General features: G+C 36.1%; 1 protein-coding gene across 3 annotated transcripts in view; it reads left to right on the forward strand.

Annotated features, from left to right (window-relative positions):
* The window catches only part of HMCN1 (hemicentin 1), a 497,854-nt gene that overhangs the window by 376,513 nt on the left and 104,815 nt on the right, over positions 1 to 16,526 (forward strand). For all 3 annotated transcript variants that reach the window (XM_047753862.1, XM_047753863.1, XM_047753864.1), the window contains 12 exons: positions 464 to 560; positions 4,546 to 4,707; positions 5,414 to 5,527; positions 5,640 to 5,842; positions 6,130 to 6,211; positions 6,321 to 6,452; positions 7,042 to 7,191; positions 9,529 to 9,688; positions 12,051 to 12,175; positions 12,405 to 12,588; positions 13,339 to 13,436; positions 14,854 to 15,132. In XM_047753862.1, coding sequence (XP_047609818.1) covers positions 464 to 560; positions 4,546 to 4,707; positions 5,414 to 5,527; positions 5,640 to 5,842; positions 6,130 to 6,211; positions 6,321 to 6,452; positions 7,042 to 7,191; positions 9,529 to 9,688; positions 12,051 to 12,175; positions 12,405 to 12,588; positions 13,339 to 13,436; positions 14,854 to 15,132 — 1,786 coding nt within the window. The remainder of the gene's footprint in view (positions 1 to 463; positions 561 to 4,545; positions 4,708 to 5,413; positions 5,528 to 5,639; positions 5,843 to 6,129; positions 6,212 to 6,320; positions 6,453 to 7,041; positions 7,192 to 9,528; positions 9,689 to 12,050; positions 12,176 to 12,404; positions 12,589 to 13,338; positions 13,437 to 14,853; positions 15,133 to 16,526) is intronic.

Genomic DNA, 16,526 nt, shown 5'->3' on the forward strand with positions numbered 1-16,526 from the left:
TCTCTCACCCTCCAGCAGGCTGGTCCTGGTTGCCTCACACAGTGGTAGCAGAGGTCCCGATGAGTAAGGAGACATGCACAAGGCCTAGGTTTGAAATGGAACACTGTCACATCCATCACAGTTTATTGACCAAAGCCAGTCATAAGGCCAACATAAATCCCGCATCTTTTCTCCAGTTCCTGATGGGAGGAACTTCAGAGTCACATTGCCAGGGCTGTAGACAGGAAGTGGGAGAATGATTCTTTTTGAAGTCAACATACAAGTATGTATAAAATTGCCTTTTCTGATTAGAAATCTTTATAAATATTTGATTGGCCTAATAAAAACAGCATGAGCACAATTACATTCAATTTTTTCTTATGCTCATCTGGTATTAACTAGAAAGAATATGAATTGTTTATTCTCAAAAATTGACAAGTGCTTTATAAAAAATTTCATTGAAATCTCTGCAATTTTTCCTTAGATTCTCAATATTCAAATCACAGATATCGGCAGGTATGTGTGTATTGCCGAGAACACAGCTGGAAGTGCCAAAAAATATTTTAACCTCAATGTTCATGGTAAGAGTTCAGTTTCACAAACATCTGTTAGAGTATGCTGCAAAAAGCAGGAAAATTGTGTTTTAGATTATGTAGGCTTTTTTTTTTTTTTTTTGAACAATGGGTAGAGCCTGCATTCATTCGGTCTGTCCCCTTCTTTCTTCCTACCACAGCTGGTAGGATTTATAAAGTACAAATCTTTTAGAGGTCTGTTTTTATATTATTGCAGTCCATCATGAGAAAATAGTTACTCTGACATATTTAAACATTAAAAAAAAAAAAAATCAGAGTTCCCATTGTGGTGCAGTGGAAACAAATCCAAGTAACCATGCAGTGGCAGGTTCAATCCACCTCGTTCAGTGGGTTGAGGATCCAGGCGTTGCCTTAGCCATGGTGTAGGTCACAGATGCAACTCAGAACCTGCATTGCGGTGGCTGTGGTGTAGGCCGGCAGCTGTAGCTCCAACTCAACCCATGGCCTGGGAACTTCCATATGCTGCGGGTACAGCTCTAAAAAGAAAAAAAAAATCAAAATTTAAAAGACTACAAGTCTAAACGAAGTTAGAACCAAATATAGCTCTTCTAATAAAAATTTACCTCGTAGGCCTGATTGGAAATAGGTTCTGTCCTCACTTGTAGCATTCATGTTGAGTTACACCCTCCAGTACCTAATATACTCCCTGAAGAAGAAAAAAATCCTGTTGTGAAATTAAATCCTAAAAACCATCACTACACCTAATTCAGATTTTAAGTCCTTGATAAAGGCTAGACACTCCATAAATACTAATTTTATTTTGCTAAAAAAGCAGCTGGATGTCTACCATAAATCATTTTAGTTTCATGATGCACAGCTGCTTCCACAATATTAAATTGGAAGTGGTGAACAATTATTATGAGATTTTCTTTCCATGTGTGATTCATATACAAAATTCGTGCTCATTTTGAAAATAGCTGAAATTTGACATTTCATGAAAAATTTCTTCAAAAGACTTATTTAGCATAATGGATATTCTTTTTTGGTGTGATATGTAGGGAGTATTGATGTCTAAATATTTGTTTGTGTAACAAATATTTAAAATACTTTTAACTTTGTATTCTCCGTTCTTAGCAAGTTTGTTTTTTTTTTCTTTAATGTGTAAATCTGACCAAAACAGAAAAAAATGTGCTGTGAATTCTCAGGAAGAATGACTTAAATATAATCATGGTGCAAGTACTTATTCTACTCTGTAAATTACAGTAGAATAAAAGTTGAAAAATAAAAATGTCAATTATTTTTTCCTGATTCCCCAAGGCAAGATTAATTTATCCTCCTTTATGTGATCAAAAGCATCTTGTCAGTACCCCAGTTTTAGCAGTTACATGTGCTACCTCGTTGTCTTCATATATCTGTATCCTTACCTCTATCCCATCACTTTGTAAGAAATTCCGTAGGAAAATGGTCATTGCTTACGGATCTTGATCTTCCTCAACCTAAAGTCTCAGTTGCTAAGTAAATACTTGTTATTCCTCTATTATATTTCCTTCATATCTGTTTCCTCTTCTAACGCACAGCAGAAACACTGGAAGTGGGAGCCTTGTGTATCTTGAGAGCCGAAGACACCACTAGTATTTGCTATTATGAATTGGATGGAATTCAAGGGAGTTCCCTGGTGGTGCAGCAGATAAGGATCTGGTGTTGTCACTGCTGTGGTTCAGGTCACTACTGTGGCGTGGGTTTAATCCCTGTTCCGCATGCTGTGGGTACAGCCAAAAAAATCCAAAAACAAAAGAACTGGGCCTCAGGAGAGGTTTTCCTCTTTTACCTGCAAATGGTGTCTTGAGCTCCTGTCTGCAGTCGGGAATCCATACCTACATATTGGAAAATTCATTTGGAGAAGAAACCATCTAAATTATTTTTGCTTAAAACCCTACCATTTGTTCCCTCCCCCTACATCAATGCTTGCTTCTTTTGGACTCTAACCTTCAGTCTTTGACCTCCCAGTTTTTTCCACCCCTCTGTGTCTTTATCTTCTCAGCACCCCTACTCAATGCTGCATGTAAAAACACAACATGCTGACTGCTTGATACTCACCTGGGGCTGTGCCACGTGTTTTATATATGTTCTTTTATATAATTATCTCAGTAACCACAGATCGTTGGTGCTATTTTATGCCCCTTGGAGAGACAGAGGGAAAAACAGGTTCGCTGAAGTAACACCCCAGGTTACACAGCTGGCAAGTGTAGAACCAGGATTTTAACTCTGGTGGTCTAATTCCAGAGGGTTTAAGCTTAGCTTCTTTTCTGTGTTAGCTCTCACTAAATGCCACATCTGCACCATACCTGTGCCTTGGTAGCCAACCGTGGCCAGAGGAACTCTTGGCATCAGGAAAATTGATGGCATTATAAATTTATCGGTACCTCCTTGAAATGAGCCCTTACACTGCTTGGGGCTCCTCTGTATGTTTCTACTCCAGAGTGCCTCTCATGCCTCATCCCTGCTCGTCAAATGTCAGATGGCCCCTGACTTGGGAGGCTCAGGCAGCCATATCAAAATACCAGAGACTTTGTGGTCTAAATAACAGAAATGTATTTTTGCACCACTCTGGAGGCTAGAAAGTCCAAGATCAAGGTTCCGGAAGAGTTCGTTTTCTGACGAAGGCGCTTTCTGGCTTGCAGATGACCCCTTTGTCCTCACGAGACCTTCCCGCTAAGCACACACATGGACAGAAAAACAAGGAAGCTCTCAGGTGTCTCTTTTCATGAAGACAAAATTCTTGTGGGCTCAGGACCTAATTCTCTTAACTTTTACTGCTTCCTTTTGGGCCCCATCTTTAAAGACAACCGCACTGGGAGTTAGGGCTTCCTCACATAAATTTGGGCGGGGGGGGGGCAAAAACATTCAATCAATAACAGTTTCACGTTCACTCTCACTTTCCCTCAGCAAATGCCCTTACCTCTGTTTGACAGAGAAAAGAGAAGGCGCATCCCAGAAACCACTTCGCATCACCATCAAATTGAGAGTATCAGCTGCATCCGTTACTGCTATTGCACCCTTCCTTCTGCTGCCCCGCTTTTGTTTTTGATGCTATTTTAAGACTTCAGTCTTCCTATAAGAGCGTGCATTAGTGTACTAGAAAGAGCATGATAGAATCATAGAGAGAGTATAATAATAGAGGGTGACATTAATTGTATGCTTCTTGTTTTAACTCTCTTCACTGGCCTAGGCAAGATCCATTGCTGCCTTTACTAATCCATTCCTTCATGTATTCATTCCTCTTTATGTTCATTCCTTGCTTCTATTTCCCTCCCCCTACATAGGAAACCATTCACATGTGCAAGAGGTGACCCTTCAGCATGCATGTGTTCTTGAAAGACATCTATTGTTCCATATGCATATGTTTTAATATGCATAATTGTTAGGGCATTATTAGTCTTCACTTTTTATCTGTACTGCTTTTGCTTTTGGAATTGTTTTTTTGTTGTTTTTGAACAATAAGCCATGAAATTGTTCATTTCTTAAATGTTCGGCTCATCTTAAAAGTCGATTTACATTGTCAAAATAACTATAGTTTATCAATAGATAGATACCGTAAAATAAAATGTATACCCTATTATAGCAATAATAGGTACCTGCTTGAAATGAGGTACCTGAAAGCAGGAAAATGAAAACTTTAAAGATGTAATGTTAAAAACAAGAATTTTCAAATGTATCTAACAAAAATCACTATTAGGCCTTTGTACATTGACAAAACCGTCTTGGGAACTGCCAAGGACGTTTTACAAATAAAATGCCTCATGATTCTATCTCTGAAAATTCTAGTGTTCTCTTTCAGTTGAGAAAATCAAAACTGATGGATATTAGTTTGATGAAGCCATTAGGGAATTCTAAAAAGAAAGATAGCTAAATAATTAACAGTATTATTAAGTCAGTGTTTTAGCAGAGTACAATAGTTGGGCTTATATGAATAAATTGGAGTATGTATTACTGATAATATCAGATTTCACTTTTAATATATTTGCTGTTATAGTTCCTCCAAGTGTGCTTGGTCCTAACCCTGAAAATCTCACTGTTGTGGTGAACAATTTCATCTCTTTGACCTGTGAGGTCTCTGGTTTTCCACCTCCTGATCTCAGCTGGCTTAAGAATGAACAGCCTATCAAGTTAAACACAAATGCTCTCATTGTGCCTGGTAAGGAGCTTAATATTATTTTCAAGTGGGAAACACTTTCTCAGTTTCCTTTATTTTTCATACAAATGGCATTTTAACTGAGTCATTTTCCAAACTTTGGTCTGACTGTATTTATTTGTTAACATTTTATGTGATTCTCTTTAGCCCTCTGGGGCCATTAGGATAAAATTGAATGGATTTGTATGAACTTAGTGGGACTGCAGAGTAACAAGCGCTATATTAAGACATAATGAAATTTAGGGGCAGAACTGCTTAGTAATCCCTTGGGAGTGATAGACTAGTAAATAGTGCATTCATTGAATAAGTGTAGTGGTTGCTTTGAATCAATCCTAAAGCTTCTTGAGGATAAATAGACCGATAGATGGAGAGCCACTATGGCACTGTGGGAGATTTAAATCCAGAAAATGCTTTTCAACGTGTTTTGACTATAATGCGGTTGCTGCTTGTTCACTAGACTCTATATCAAACAGTTCTACTGTCCATATGTGTTTGCTGGAGAGGAAATTTTATTTTCTTCTTTTATAAGGAAGTAGAGCAGTTAATGAGAGAAGCATCAAAGGAATCTGATTAAATTCTCTCATTTTATATATGAAATGCTTCTCTTCTAAGGGGAAGGATATGTTTTTTTCCATTTATCTTATCGAAAAGAGTCATTACCACAACCTCTGTACCCCCACTCTTCAATTTGCCTTATATTCGCCCACAGGTGGTCGAACTTTACAGATTATCCGGGCCAAGGTATCTGATGGTGGTGAATATACCTGTATAGCTATCAACCAAGCTGGTGAAAGCAAGAAAAAAATTTCCCTGACTGTCTACGGTTTGTTTTCACTCTCCTCCTAAGATTTCTTCATTTTTTAAACTGGCGCTAGGTATTTTCTATCTGAGCATCTTAATAAAACAACAACCCTGTTCTTATTTTCTCCCTTCAGTGCCCCCAAGCATTAAAGATCATGGCAGCGAATCTCTTTCTGTAGTTACTGTAAGAGAGGGGACCTCAGTGTCATTGGAATGTGAGTCAAATGCTGTCCCACCTCCAGTCGTCACCTGGTATAAGAATGGGCGGAGGTTAACAGAGTCGACTCACCTGGAGATTTTGGCAGATGGACAGATGCTGCACATCAGGAAAGCCGAGGTGCATCTTTTATTCTTGTTTGTGCATCAAGCCTCCTTGGGATTATGGAAGGGAGAACTGGAAGTTGCCTCTTCCCTTACTACAGTGAAAAAAATATTTTCATTAAAAAATAACATCATCAAAGCTGTTATTCTCATTTTTCATAAAAAAAAAGCAGGATTGTAGAAGGCAATTAGGACTGGGGCATTTTGGCATAAAGATGACTGAGGATTTAATCTACACTTGAACAGTGTGATTGGTCATCTATAACTTAATGGAGCACATACAATAGTATCTTTTTCTTTTAGGTATCTGACACAGGCCAGTATGTATGTAGAGCTATAAATGTAGCAGGACGGGATGATAAAAATTTCCACCTCAATGTATATGGTGAGCATCTGCCTCTAATACACGTCTTTTTCCCCCAGATATACAAATGAAAGAAAGTGTCCTGAATTAGCTTAATGAGGACACATGATTCTCTTCTGTCTTTTTACAGTGCTACCCAGTATTGAAGGGCCTGAAAAAGAAGTCATTGTGGAGACACTCAGCAATCCTGTGACTTTAACATGTGACGCCACTGGAATCCCCCCTCCCACGATATCATGGTTAAAGAATCACAAACCCATAGGTAAGGTTGATGCACTTTTTTTTTTTTTTTTGGTCTTTCTAGGGCCACACCCTTGGCATATGGAGGTTCCCAGGCTAGGGGTCTCATCGGAGCTGTAGCCGCCGGCCTACACCACAGCCACAGCAATGCGGGATCTGAGCCGCATCTGCGTCCTACACCACAGCTCACGGCAACGCTGGATCCTTAACTCACTGATCGAGGCCAGGGGTCAAACCTGCAACCTCATGGTTCCTAGTCAGATTCGTTTCCGCTGTGCCACGACGACGGGAACTTTGATGTGCATTTTTTATTTTCTCTCTCTCTTAATTCGCTAGATTAATAAACTATCACATTTTCAGTATTACACTCATAGCTGTGTTGAGTTCAGAAAGCCTAATGTACTGTCATATAAACTGGCAGAATAGACTCATAAAATGATTCTTTACAGAGATTTTTCTCTTTTCCTAAAAAGGCTCTCATTTAAAATAAAAGTACAGAAGGACAGTGTTTAAGAAATACCTTTATCAGATGACATAAGACATTTTGTGAATGGTAAAGATGTTAAGATAAAAGTTTTTCATGCTTTGTTTTGCTTTGTTCCTACATCTAGAAAATTCTGACTCCCTTGAAGTTCATATTTTGTCTGGAGGTAGCAAACTCCAAATTGCTCGGTCTCAGCATTCAGATAGTGGAAATTATACATGTATTGCTTCAAATATGGAGGGGAAAGCACAGAAAACTTACATTCTTTCAATTCAAGGTATGTGGGGTATACTTTGATCTGTCTTTAGTTTCTTTATTACATTGTATCTATGATAATTGATTCAAAATATCTTTTTTGCATGTTTTGGATATTTTATTTCTTTTCCAGTTGATTGACATATAACTGATGTAAAAAATTGTATATGTTAAGAATGGACAGCATAATGATTTGACTTATAAAATATCTTTAGATAAACAAAAAATATACTGCCAATTTTGTCAAACATTTACCAGTAGGGAGTGTTTTCATGAAAATGGACATAAATGTGGAGAACAGAATAGTAGAAATTTCTAAATCTCTTTTCATGTTTCCTGAAATGCTTACCTTTCTATAGTATATGTTCTATTGAATTACTTGTTTATTTAAAAGCAGCATAACTTATTCGGAGGCTAAGCCTATAGGTCTCTTCTTGTTTATATAGTTAATTAAGATTGTATTCATGAAGAGATTAACTGCATTCTAATTACTGGTCAAGCATTGAGTAAATTTAATTAATCATGAATCTTATACTATTTGGGGGTAAGAATAGGAGCATTGATTCTTCCAAGAAATATTTAATTGGCATCTACTATGTTCAGTATAGAATTGAGCACTATAAGGAAAACTTGGATCCATCTTTTTGATTTTCAGCAAACCTTTGGGTATTGCTAGTGTTCTGAGTATTAGGTTTTGGCCTAATGTTTACATTGAAATGGAAGTCTGACTTAGAACTAAGTTGAAATGCTTGCCTTTTCCAATTTTATTACAGTTATACTGTGAAAAGATTTTCTCATAAGTTATAAATTCACTTGTGAATATATATTACCTACCTGTTGTGTGCTCAGCTAAAGCTAACTCCAAAAAAAATTGAAAATTTTCCCCAGTTTTAATGAGATGTAATTGACGTAAAACTATGTCTAAGGTATGCAGTGTAATGATTTGATAAATACTGCAAGATGATCACAATAAGATTAGTTAAAATGCACCACCCAAAAAATGAAATTAAAGTTAGGATACGTTTATGAGTATTAGTAGTTTCTCCTGTTGGTGATGCTCCAAGATTTTAGAAGCAAAAGGGAAAAATTGCTATTCAGAGAATAAGTGTCAGAAATTACATGTTTAATGCACTAATAATATATGCCAATCATGGTGTATGCATTATGACTAAACATTTTGCCAGACTTTTTATCTATGTTATTATGTTTTAGGATTAGAAACAGCATATGCAGTTTCTAGGCATAGGGCCTAGTTTGTGCTTTTCCTGTATTAAACACTTGTTATAGATGTCTCATTAACATTGTTATTAATTCAACATCTAAATTCTACAAACTTGGTGTAATTATTATCATCTCCTGGATGACTAAAATGTGGAGAGATTATGCAGTGGTGTGTTGGTAAGAGTTGACTCTGCAGACAAAAAGATCTTGATCTGTCACCAATAATTTGTCAGTTTCTATAGTGCAAGTATTTCTGCAGTGGCCCATTTCAAGCTACCAGTGTGATGGCATTGACCATGGAGTAGGAAAGATAGGCAAAACTGGCTTTTGCAAGCTGGCATGAGCTGTCTCTAGCAATCTACTGTAATTATTTAGAAGAATTCAAATGTGTTTCTGTGTGATATAATTGTCCCTATTTTTATTACACATTATTTCTCAAATGAATCATTTACAGTGAGAAAGAAAGATAGCTGGAAAAAGGGAACAGAAATAAACAACAGATAATAAGCCTATCTGTTGTTCAGAATGAATAATACTTAAATTGTATCACAGGAGTTTCTCCTGTGGCTCAGCGGTTAAGGATCCATGAGGATGCCGGTTCTATCCCTAGCCTCGCTTTTTGGGTTAAGGCGCACCTGGGATCCCACGTTGCTGTGGCTCTGGCGTAGGCTGGAGGCTACAGCTGCCATTTGACCCCTAGCTTGGGAACCTCCATGTACCATGGGTGCGGCCCTAAAAAGACAAAAAAAAAAGTATCATAGAGAAAGAAATAACCAACTTAGATACTTTTTTCAGAGCTGAATGTCAAAATTTTACAGAAGAGATTCTCCTATATTAATTCCAAGCTATCTATTGAGGATTTAATCTAAGAGTGATTCCATTTAGCCTAGAAGGGTGCCAATGAGTAGATTCGTCACTAGCCTCCATGGTCAAATGATGATATTAACTTGCAAGTGTAACTGGAATATTGAAGCGATTCACCGACCTATTCCTCTTTGAAAGTAATTTATGGTGATAACAAGAGTTTGATCTTGAACCACTGTCTAGGAAGAATATGAGATAGAAATGGCATGTGATTCTGTTGTATTCACTAGAATTTATATCCTTGTAAATGAAAGTCTTAATTGTTTCTCCAAAGTTCCTCCAAATGTTGCCGGTGCTGACATGCCCAGTGAGGTCAGTGTCCTTCTGGGGGAAAACGTTGAGCTCATCTGCAATGCAAACGGTATCCCCACCCCTCTTATTCAGTGGCTTAGAGATGGAAAGCCCATAACCAACAGGGAAACAGAAAGAATCTGGTATGTGTTCAAAGAAATCTTTGTATCGTTAATTGTAATGTCTTCTACAATGCTTTATGCTTCAAATTTCACAGGAATAATAGCAAATTCAGTCTCTTTGGAACTTGGCAATCATTGTTTTCAGAAAGAAAAAAGAGAAAATTTTGGAGAGCTGGCACAGAAATTCTCCTTGGAGAATCACTCAGCACTATTTGTGTGTGTGTCTGTGGTCCTTATCTATCGATTCTGTGTTAGAAAATCTCTTCACATACTCGTTCCTCCAAATGTCAGTTAACTGGTGTAGATTTTATTCCTCTCATTTCAGAATGCTTATACCAAATGCTTATACCAGAGTCCACATCATAAAATAATTAGTTCTTCTTTCCTGCTAATAATCAAACCAATTTCATCCTACAGAAATTCATTAGTCATCTCTTAGATATAATTTTGTGTCCTGAAATTACCAAACCACCAGATATGCCAGAGTGCCTAGGTTCTTTGAGAAAAGATATTCTTATAACCTGGCTCATTCCTTACAGCGATTTGTCCAAATCCCGTTTTCACCTTTTACCCATGCCATAAACCACATGGAAATGGAGCGATGATATGGTAAGGGCTTCCTGCTACTTTCAACAACAAATGCCTTTGGAAGGACAATCCAGAATTCTACACTCTTCTAGATTACTTCATCACAAGACCCCATTATATATATGTACTAGAGTAATTGTAATTACTTGAAGAAGCATGTGCACATAAGCAGGCATTAATTAATTATATTGCAAACTTTATTATTTTGAATAAATATTTGAAACTTAAGGGTTTGTAATATATTTTCTAGTCAATGAATTGAATATACCAAATTTAAAGAATAATAAATAAATATTATTTTCTTTGAAGTCATTTTAGGTTAAAACTTAAATGTTTGTCCCCTTTACAAGATTAATTAAATTGCCAAGTAATGTTTTAGTTTGGAGATACCTTTTAAGTTTTATTTCTCTGATGTGGACATTTCTGAGTAGTTAACCAATATTTAATGAATTTGATTAAATCAGCTGCTATCAACCCTGTTCCAAACCATGTACTAGACTTGAGACCTCAAGATCTTCTATAAGATATTTGTACCAAGGAATTTAAGAGTTGTTACTCATCCTCTTACACTAAGATCCTGAGTATACTTATATATCCACTTTATTAACTATTTGTTCCCAGTTCCACAATATGTATAGGTTTATAAGTAGGCCAATTTCTCAATCAGGTAAAGTAGTAAGCTTCTTCTAAAGTCAGCTTACTACTTACCACTTGCTCTTTCATTTATCTATATGGTTAAACTTATGGAAATTTAAAATTCATATTTTGAAAAAAAATAGACCCATATAATAAAATTGCAGTTCTCAATAATTATATTTAATAACATGATCTAGTAGAAATGGAGTATTTCTTTTGACACTCGGAGAATCTAATTACTGTTGTAGGAATAACCATAGATAGCAATGCAACCGCTTTAAAAACACAGGAAATTTTATTTGATGATTAATGGTATGTAAAGAGAATCAATACTGCTATAATCTTAGATGTCACTGGTAACCTAATTATATAGTTATCATTCACTGTTACATAATTCAAAGGAAAAGCTTTAACAGTTTTTTAAATTATTTTTATTTTTTCCATTTTAGCTGGTTTACCGTGTTCTTTCAATTTTCTACTCTACAGCAAGATGACCCAGTCACATATATACGTTCTTTTTCTCACATTATCACGCTCCATCATAAGTGACTAGATATAGCTCCCAGTGCTATACAGCAGGATCTCATTGCTTATCAATTTGTGGAAAAATGTTTGCAAAATGTACCCATACGTAATGCTAAGTTGCTGTCACTGTTTAAATAAGTTACCCTATTCTTGTCCTTTTAATTAACAATATTCCTAAGTTGTTTATAGCTAGATTTTTTTTTGCTTTAATCTCATTATAATATTCTTCAGTTTTTATACCAGAATTTTTATAATTTTCATTTAATTCAAACCTCACATTGATAACTAAAGCAAAACATTCTATCTCAGAAAAAAACATCTTTCACATGATTTGTTTAGAAAAGTTCCTAACTTGATTTTGTTCATTTCCTTTTTTTCTCATAAGGAGTCAGTGGATATAGGAGACCCATTACTCTAAAAGTTTACTCAGTTGCCTGAAATCCCCATCAGATTCCCTAGCTTTGACTTCTACAGGCTTCCACGTACTTAGTGAAAAAGATTTGAACTGCTACATCCAAGATGAAGACGCATTTTAGGGTGGTATTTAAAAAACAAAACAATAATCTAGAGTGAGTTTTCCAGAAATAGCTCCGTATAAATGATCTCAGTGTCTCTGTTATGATCATTTTTATAGGGTGACTGCAGATGGCAGCACATTAAACATTTACGGAGCTCTCCCATCTGACATGGGGAAATATACATGTGTTGCTACTAATCCTGCTGGAGAAGAAGACCGAATTTTTAACTTAAATGTCTATGGTAAATATCAAATTTCACCCTCTTTTGCCTATGCTACCTTAGGAATCTCTCAGAAGAAATGAAGGTCCAGCAGTAGGTGTCTGAAGCATTAAGTTCTAAAATCTAATGTCCTTGCTGTTTCCTTTAAGGATACAAAGTAGAAATGTGGGCAAATGTGATTGAAATGATCTGAACTAGTAATACGCCCCACCCTCTTCTCTTTCTCTCACTCATTTTCTGCATGACGTAGTTCCACCTGCAATTAGGGGTAATAAAGAAGAAGCAGAGACACTTACTGCTTTGGTGGATACTTCAGTAAATATTGAATGCAGAGCCACAGGGATGCCTCCACCACAGATAAACTGGCTGAAGAATGGACTTCCTCTGCCTCTCTCCTCCCATATCCGGTTGCTGTCTGGTGGGCAGGTTATCAGGTCAGCTCCTATTGGGTGTGATTTGTTAGACTAGCTTACTGTGATGGTAGACTTTTGCTTCATCTAAACAGGTTTTTTTTAATGTTTTTTTCCTAAGTTTTTATTATCATTTGTTTCCCTTTCAGCAATTTTTTAGAAGAGGGAGGATAGCAAATGTAAAATTGAAATGGTTTATTGTTCTTTAAATGTTCATGTTTTGATACATTTATATAAAGTAGGTCTTTCATAGGCAGATGTATCTATCCTATATATTTTCAAGAACTATTTTATTTTTTATCTTGTTACAATTTAATAGCACAATATTTTACTTCTTTTTTATCATCACAATTTCTTTTATTAGAAGTTAGCCTAGTATAATTAATATAAAAATTGTTAAGTGGCTATATCCGTGTACTTTTATTTCTAGAAGGAACTCTATTTTAGCTAAAACTTCATATGGCCAAATGTTAGGATGATGCTTACTATAATGTAATTTTCATGTTAGCATCATTCTCTGTTAATATAGATTTGAAAAATATTCACCTCTCAAAGTGTGTTATATTTTCAGGGGTTTACTCTCAGTGCCAAATCAATTTTGTCAAATAAACTGCATTTGAGGCCTCTATATTTTGTGATGGATGGTTATAGGCTTCATAACTAAAACTTCTCAAAATAAATCACCTTCCATAATCTATATATAATCACAACTATTGTATTTGTATATTTTGAATAGGATCAAGTTATAAAGTGTTGGGTCAAATTGTTTTTCAGGATTGTGAGAGCTCAGGTGTCTGATGTTGCTGTGTACACTTGTGTGGCCTCCAACAGAGCTGGGGTGGATAATAAACATTATAGTCTTCAAGTTTTTGGTATGTCACTAGAGATGACCCTAGTACTGTATTATGTGTCCAGTATTAAAGAGCAGACTTAATTTAAATATTGATGTATCAGGAAGGATTGGTAAAATACGATCTTGCTAACTAGGGCAGAATGGATTTTCTCCCAAGGGATCCATATATATTGGGGCATGGAATTCCTGTTGTGTCTTAGTGGAAATGAGTCAGGCTAGCACCCATGAGGATGCATGTTCAATCCCTGGCCTCGCTCTGTGGGTGAAGGATCCAGGGTTGCCATGAGCTCTGTGATATAGGTCACAGACATGGCTCAGATCTGACATTGCTGTGACTGTGGTGTAGGCCAGTGGCTACAGCTCTGATTCGACCCCTAGCCTTGGAACCTTCATATGCCACAGGGGTGGCCCTAAAAAGCAAAAAAAAAAAAAATCATATATTGGGGCCATACTATCAAAATACTTCTTTAATCTGGAATTTTGCATTAAATGAAATCTGAACTTTTAAAATAGCATTTTTCAATCCAGATGCAAGCCAGTCTTCAAACGAAGAGAAAGTTAAGATTGTTTTCTAATAATCTTGGTGTCTCATTAAGAATATTTAAAATGGTGGGATTTCCCACTGTGGCTCAGTAGAAGCGAACCCTACTAGTATCCATGAGGATGCGGGCTCTATCTCTGACCTCACTCAGTGGGTTAAGGATCAGGTGTTGACAGGAGCTGTGGTGTAGGTCACAAATGCGGCTCAGATCCCGCATTGCTGTGGCTGTGGAGTGAGCCATAGGCCAGCAGCTGCAGCTCCAATTTGACCCCTAGCCCAGGAACTTCCATATACCACAGGTGGCCCTGAAAAGCAAGATAGATATATATGTATACATATATGAATGGATATACGTGTACATATCAAATATCTCTGTATGTGTAGCTAGAGATAAAACTCAAAACATTCCACTTCTGAATTATTAAGGTTTCCTAGACGATAGTTCACAATCCCCAAGAACGTCTCAGAACAATTAGGTAACTATTTGCTGTAGCCTACAAATGACTTATGTTGGATTATATAAAATTTACTCTGGAACTTTTTATTTATTCAACATAAAGTAGTTGGAAATAAACTTCTGGAATAATATACATTATAATACATTAAGCAGAAAAAACTAAGATGTTAAAAAAAGGACCAAAATTTAAAACACATTTAATTGTGTATGCTATACAAGTCCTGAGGTCTTATTTCTCATATTTTGGAAGGTTCATAATTAGCTTACATAACACGTGTTTAATAATAAAATCATCAATTCATTATATGCTATTTTAATTCCGTATTTTTATAGATCATGGAAACTATAGAACTAATTGAACCATTTCAATTCTTTCATGTAAATTGATCTCAAGTTATAATAGGTATATACATTTTACCTGTTTTGTTTTCTATATAGTGCCACCAAATCTGGACAATGGGATGGGAATAGAGGAAATCACAATTGTCAAGGGTAGTTCTACCTCCATGACATGCTTTACTGATGGAACCCCAACTCCCAGGATGTCCTGGTTTAGAGATGGCCAGCCTCTGGGACTTGGTGCCCATCTGTCAGTAAGCACTCAAGGGATGATCCTTCAGCTCATCAAAGCAGAAACTGAAGACTCAGGAAGGTATACCTGTGTTGCCTCAAATGAAGCTGGAGAAGTCAGCAAACACTTTCTCCTGAAGGTCCTAGGTAGGTAAACGTTCAGTAATTGGGAAATAAGTGATAATAAAGATAATGAGTAAGTATAATTCTACAAATCATTCGCTATGGGACAAAGCTTATAAAAACTTCATTGTATTTCATATTTCTGTTTTGTAATTCACCTATGTTTACTTTTACTGAAGCATGTTCAATTATTGTTTCTTATGTCTGTAAAAGGATAAATGATCCGAATTGTAAAACATTATTCATTGACGAAGTTATACATGCAACCAATAGAAAAGTTGCTTTTTAACTTTTTCCAAGAACTTTAATCATATCTGATGATAGAAATTTAGTGGAAAAGCATAATATTTATATACTATTATGTTATTCCAAATAGTCTTTAAATGATTCAACTTGAAGATTACGGTTGTAATGGTCATTTCACATAGTCTAATTCTATTTACTCCTTTGTGCATGAAAATAAACATTTTTATGTGTATTCCAATGTTCTGCCTGCCAGCAAATAATATAAAGAGAAAACATATCTTTTCCTTGAAGTCAAAAATTTTGCTTTGGAAAAGAAACGAAAGTGAATGAAATAAACTGTTTTAAAAATCAGTAATTTTTTGGAGTTTTTTCACTGTGACTGAGGTAAAACCTCATGCTTCTTACATTTTTTTTTTCTAACACAAAGCACCCCACAAGGAAAAATAAGAATTGGGGCAAGAATCTAGCCAAATGTACCTGTTATAGTTTTAATCATTTGTATAACCTTAGAAGTTTGTTTCATCTTTAGTTAAACTCTATGGCAAGCAGAACCTGTTTTTACTTACTGCTGTATTCTCAGGGCTTAGCATGATATTGGACACATAGTACTTATCTATTAGCTTGAACTGAGTGGAATTAGGTACTTAGCAGCTGGATTAAAATGAGTTTTCACTGTGGCAGAAAATAGAATATCTAAATAAGCAAAGAGAAATACTGTGGTGCAGATAAGTGTTCCACAGAATGAAAGGTGGTAGTGGAGACACTATTCCAGAGAATATTTAGAGACCACAGGGAGAAGAAAGTGTGTGTTTGTGAGGAAGGGTAGAATAACACATTATTCTGGATTAATTCCCAGAAATATGAGGAATACTAGGGAATGCCATAAATGTCATCTTGTGTGTTTGTTATTCGCATATTAATTCTTGATTATTGACTATATATTATGTGTCAGGCATGTTTCTAGTCATCATGTACCAAATAAATATTGAGCAGCTGCTATGTGGCATATGGTATGAGAGCTGCTTAAATACATCATTGAATCAGATGTGGTCTCCGACCTCAAGTTCCTAGATTGGAGGGGAACACAGTTATTGAACAATCACTTTTGACTATGAAGAGGCTAGATGGTTAAAATAACATGGTGTGGTGTGGGGAGGTTCAAAGAAGATCCC

Source organism: Phacochoerus africanus, chromosome 11 (genome assembly GCF_016906955.1).
Source record: "Phacochoerus africanus isolate WHEZ1 chromosome 11, ROS_Pafr_v1, whole genome shotgun sequence".
Taxonomy (NCBI): Eukaryota; Metazoa; Chordata; class Mammalia; order Artiodactyla; family Suidae; genus Phacochoerus; species Phacochoerus africanus.